Source organism: Lutra lutra, chromosome 10 (genome assembly GCF_902655055.1).
Source record: "Lutra lutra chromosome 10, mLutLut1.2, whole genome shotgun sequence".
Lineage (NCBI taxonomy): Eukaryota > Metazoa > Chordata > Mammalia > Carnivora > Mustelidae > Lutra > Lutra lutra.
This window is the reverse complement of record NC_062287.1, coordinates 31,126,966-31,132,965: the sequence shown is the minus strand read 5'-3', so window position 1 is coordinate 31,132,965 and position 6,000 is coordinate 31,126,966. Positions and strand designations below refer to the sequence as shown.

The following is a 6,000-nucleotide window of genomic DNA, read 5'->3' as shown; positions in this document are numbered from 1 at the left end:
TAAGATTAGATCCTTTTTAGGAAGTTAACTTGGGACTGGAGAGTGGCAAGAGAATGAAATCTGTGTGTATAAAGACTTTGAAGAACTGAATAGCAGTAGTCTATGGTTTTGTATTCACAGAAAAAGACATGTAGTTAGACTTACCAAAGAAGAGACTATTTTTATATTAATGTTAAAACTATTTGGAATACTTGGTTTAAACTCTTACTGAATGTTATAACCAAATGTTATAAAATTTGGATATTATTATATTTGCCACATAGATCTAATGGACCTAAGCCAAGAGCATTGGATGGAGTTTATTTTAATCCCTATTTCAAATGCCTTATATGAATTCACTATTTATAGATATACCATAGCTCATTCCTTTTGTAAATGGAGAATTTACTGGTAAGAAACTGTTATGGTTAACACTGTCATGCCAATTTTTTTATCAGATAAAATCACTCTATCTTGTTTTGGGGGTTACATTAGTATTCATTAAGTGATGTTATGTTATTGTTCTTTGGTAAACTGCCAAGATTTATCAGTTGAAGGGAATGGATACTCCAAAAAAGGTATTAAGAAATTGGAGAAGTCAGTAAATGTTTTCTATATTATTTTTGAAGTTATTTTGGTTTTCTTATTAACAACCACTAACTTGCATAAGGCAATATGTCTTATTTGTAAGATAATGTGCAATTTTTTAAAAAATTTGGGGAAAAAGTTTGGTCTACTAGTTATTCTGAGCTATTAAAAATATTATATAGGGGCGCCTGGGTGGCTCAGTGGGTTAAGCCGCTGCCTTCGGCTCAGGTCATGATCTCAGGGTCCTGGGATCGAGCCCCGCATCGGGCTCTCTGCTCAGCAGGGAGCCTGCTTCCTCCTCTCTCTCTGCCTGCCTCTCTGCCTGCTTGTGATCTCTCTCTGTCAAATAAATAAATAAAATCTTAGAAAAAAAATTAAAAAAATATTATATATATTTATTTATATATAACAGGTAAGGCATAAATATATGATATATGCCTAAAATGATATAAATTATATAGAAAAAACAATGATTATTTTTATTGAAAATTTTCAGTGGTAAGAACTTAGTTTTTCTTGTTTTTTTTTTAATATATCTATCTGTATTTATATATACAGATATATAGATAGATCTTTAAAAAAATAAATGGATTTCCAGTGACTCATCTCAGAAAAGAACTCTTGTCCATCTTCTAATGCAATATTTTCAGTTCATATAACAGTGTGAATTGTTTTCTATTTATTGTAATTGGTTGTATTATTTTAAGACTGTACCTAGTATTTCTTGAAATATCTCTCTTAGAATTGGATCTAAGACACTCAAAAACTTTCAACCTGTGATTTGTCATTATCTCCCATTGAGTAAAGAAAGAGAATAATATTTCTTATTTTCTCTACCCTTCCTCTTTCCCCTAACTTCCTTCCTCGTCTTCCTCCCTCCTCTTCTTTCTTTTTTTTTTTATTAAGAAGTGAATAAGAAGCTCTGACTAAAATGAACATTTTGCAGGAAATATAACAGTGGTAAAGGTGAGGAAATTGAAAATCAGTAAGGTTACATGATTTTCTACCTGCCCCCAATAGTAAGGAGTGGCATTAGACTACAGACTCCTGTGGATTCCTATTTTGATTCACAATACCTTATTAAAGGATGAGTCCCAAAAAAGGTTAGTAAAAAACTATAAAATCCCTAATAATGTTATCATAATGATATGGCTCTCCTTAATAACTTCCTTAGAGATTTGTATTTCCAGTTTGGGAAATAGTCAATACATGAGCTGTTTTTTCCCCTAATATCACCCTCAATCCATTTCAGGGATTTTAAACTCTCATTCTCTATATTTTTTTGCATTAAAAACCCTTTGGAAAATCTAATGAAGGTTATGATTTTTTTTTTTACTCACAAAAATGTGTAAAAGCTCATTTAGACAAAATTTGCATACCATTCCAAAGATTCATTTTTGTAAATATAATCAAGGAGACAAAAGGAGCTACCTAGAAGGAACATACATAATTACTTTTTATTTTTACATGTAAGATTTTTTTCCTCTAAAGTAGATTCATTAGATTCAAAAGTTAAAAATCTTCATCTAAATGGTAGGAAATAGTATGGACAAGATTAAGTTTACTTTGGAAATCAATTTTAGTACTTTTTCAATCCTGTAAACTGTTAATGAATATATAAGTACATAAAACATCTTAAAATTCTAATTATGCTTCATAAAGGAAAACAAAACTTCACAATTTTCTCTGAAATTTACACAATATATGTTATAAATGTAAGGCTTTAAGAAGACATTGTAAAAACGTAAGACCCCATAATCCTGACCAAAAGATAAACAGACATACCACAAAATTTAATTTTTAAAGATAAAAATGGCATTCACTTTTTATGAAAGAGCAGAGGCTTCACCATCCCTGCCAAGATCTTGGGTAACTGTGCAGCAATAACTTCAGACATCATTTCTGGAAATTCAACACTCAGTGCCCGGGACTGGATAAATGTATTCAAGCAGTACAGATGAAGCTGTTTGACAAGCTGTTGATTTCACAAATGGATAAGAAACATGAAAAAAATAATACATTCATATAATAAAATAAGACAGGTTATTTTTTCTTACCAAAATAACTCTCTTCACTCTCTAGAATAATATGTAAAACATTACATACAATGAAACATTCTGATAGTACAGATTTAAAGAAATGAAAGTCACTCATAATCCCACAGGATCATCAATATGAACATTTTGGTGACTTTCTTTTAAGTTTTTTTTTTCTTTTAATAAATGTATACAAACATACCCAGGTATATATATAATATACACAAGGCATATATAATTCCAAAAATGCAATTATTTAATAAGCCCTATTTGTTAATAGACTGACTTTTTCACATAACAAAATATTGACTCTTCCTCTGTCAACACAAAGAACCCAACATAATTCATTTTAATCTAGTTTTAATCTTTGTCAAGTAATTAACATAAATAGTTTTAAAAGTGTAATAGGACCCAGCAGCAATAACAAAATCCAGCAGTTTTCTAATAGAATTCTTCCCATCCTTATTCTAGTTCTCCAGATGCAAAGATTTTCAACTTCTTTAGCCCATATCTTTATTTATCTCTGTATTTCTAATAAACTTTGTTTTTCATATTTGATATTATTGATTTAGTCTCTATTACAAAAATTGAGTTTTTAGCTCTCTTATACTAGACACCCCTCCCAACTATGCACACTTTCTCGTCTCATTCTCTATATAGCTATATCTCATTTTTTGACTAAATCAATACCCAGCAATTATATTTCAAAGATTTTTATTGTTTCCTGCTGGATTATATTTCCTTTCATATATGACTTAATTTTTACTTTGCTAGAGCTAATCACCTTGTTTTTCTTTCCTTTTTTTTTTAAGATTTATTTATTTATTTGACAGAGAGAGAGAGAGATCACAAGTAGGCATAGAGGCAGGCAGAGTGAGAGAGGGGGAAGCAGGCTCCCTGCTGAGCAGAGAGCCTGATGCGGGGCTCTATCCCAGGACCCCGATATCATTACCTGAGCCGAAGGCAGAGGCTTAACCCACCGAGCCACCCAGGCGCCCTCCCCTTGTTTTTCTGTTTTGCTTTATTTCCTTTATCACAAAGCCATAGTCAAATTCTCTGACACAATTGTAAAAACGCACCTCAGTATGTTCATACATACTGGTAATCCCTCAGTTCCATCATTTTTTCCTGGTCCTGGTATTCTGAAACCCTGCGCATACTGCTCCAACTTAAACTAATGATTGTCCAGCACAGTTAATGTGCTAGAACATCCCTCTGCATCTCTCCTGGGTTGGATCTTCTACTTCATTGGCTTAGTCCAGTGTTTTATGGTTAAAACATCCTGTAGATGTCCTTGAGAATGGTTGTACTTGAGGTAAACATTCTGACACCTTGCACATCGGAAAATACTTTTTAAATTGCCATCGTATTCATTTGATGGCTTGGCTGGGTATAAAATTCTTTGAAGATGGGGTGCCTGGGTGGCTCAGTGGGCTAAAGCCTCTGCGTTCGGCTCAGGTCATGATCCCTGGGTCCTGGGATTAAGCCCCGCATTGGGCTCTCTGCTCAGTGGGGAGCCTGTTTCCCTCTCTTTCTGCCTGCCTCTCTGCCTATTTATGATGTCTGTCAAATAAATAAATAAAATCTAAAAATAAAATAAAATTCTTTGAAGATTTTCCTTTCCTCCCAAATTTTGAAGCCATTGTTCCATTGTTTTCTGCGTTCCAGTATTGTTGTTAAGAAGTCCAACATCATTTTGAATCCTGATCATTTTTACGTGACTTCTCTTCTCACTGCTATATTTTAGGATAGTCTCTTTATTTCCGGTATTCTAAAATTCTACAATAATGTGTCTTTGTTCAATTGTGCTGTGCTTGTATACTGGGCCATTATCATCAGAAAATTAAAATACTTCTGGTCAAAAACTTTTATTTTATTTTTTGTATATAATTTCTTCTCTTTGATTTTCTCTATTCTTTTAGAAATTCCTTTTAATTGGGAAATGAACCTCCTTAAATTAATACTCTAAATTTATTATCTCTTCTGATTTTTCATTTATCATTTTTGTTATTTCTTTTGAGTTTATCTGAGATTTATATTTCAGTCCTATTAAATTTTAAATTTCTGTTTTTCTATATTTAGTTATCCAAAAATACGTTCTTTCTAAATGTTCCCTTACAAATGTTTTCTATTTTTGTTTCACAGATGCAATATCATTCTTATTTCTCTGAATATCTTAATTTTCTTAAATCTTTTTTCTGTTCTCTGTTCTGGTGCTTCTTCTTTCATTACTTTTTTTCTGTGTATTTGATTTCTTCCTTTCATTATAAAGGCTTTACCTATATGGCTAACAATCCTTGGCTATCTGTTCATATTCAGAAATAAGGTCTCAAATTTGACCTAGTGAGTAGATTGTCAAATTGTCCATTAGCACTGTTATTAACTTATAATGCCATCCAAAATGATATGAGAGTCTTATTTTCCACACCCATATCTTTGCTTTTCCTGTTTATATAAAATCTTCTCTAACTTAAGACAAAAATATTTTAGAACATACTCAGGAAAATGTTATCAAAATTCCTATAAACCATTAAATTAATCTATATTTATACAAATACTAGAAAAGGATATTTGGGTGATCTACATTGAAAATGAAAAAAGTACAGTGCAAGTTCTGAGGTGTGTGATGCAAATACTGTTTTAAAATAAAAGTATAAATATGAGTTTGAAGAAACCATACAAAGTAAAATGTAGTTTAATATTTAAAAGGTTATCCTAGAAAACAAAATACTTACATCATGTAAATTATCAAGAAGTTTTGTAAGTTGGTAGAAACGCTGTGAGCTAGAGACAACGCCCTTTTGCCTCAACCCAATTGCCTTGATGAGCTCTCTAATGTAGCTTGATCTCATCTCTTCAAACTGATTTTGACTTCTTAGTCCTTCCAAAGGAACTGTAAGAATATAACTACAAGTGGCAGTTATGTTTAAAAAAGATGACAGTAGCAGTTTACAATAAAAAAATTTCTGAGCTGTGTAAAAGTTTCTTTTGAATGGAACTCTAGACATCTTAAATAGGGAAGAGTGTTATTGATAATTTTAGGACACACAAACTTACAGTTCTCTTGAAGCATATAAGAATAACTAGGTAAACTAAAGATTATTTTAGCTTACCTATTTTAGAGCTGTATCAATAGATTACTCATTTAACTTAGCATTTGTTCAAAAGAGCATCTATCATTCTATATTCCTGTCTCAGGAATGGATTTAGTTTGAAATTATATGTATGCTGGATATTTTTAAAAATGGGTATTAAGAAGGGCATGGATTGTATGGAGCACTGGGTGTTATATGCAAATCATGGAACCCTACATCAAAAACTAATGATGTACTGTATGGTGACTAACATAACATAATAAAATAAATAAATAAATAAATAAATGGTCAGTTTGTACTTA

The 6,000-nt window shown here is 31.6% G+C and overlaps 1 protein-coding gene across 1 annotated transcript in view; it reads right to left on the bottom strand.

Moving 5' to 3' along the window:
* Positions 1-2,188: 2,188 nt before the first annotated feature.
* Positions 2,189-6,000, bottom strand: part of PGR (progesterone receptor) — a 100,859-nt gene continuing 97,047 nt past the window's right edge. The window contains exons 7-8 of the mRNA XM_047694002.1: positions 5,339-5,496; positions 2,189-2,542 (exon numbers count right to left, since the gene is read on the bottom strand). Of these exons, the coding sequence (XP_047549958.1) occupies positions 2,387-2,542; positions 5,339-5,496 (314 nt within the window). The 3' untranslated portion in view covers positions 2,189-2,386. The remainder of the gene's footprint in view (positions 2,543-5,338; positions 5,497-6,000) is intronic.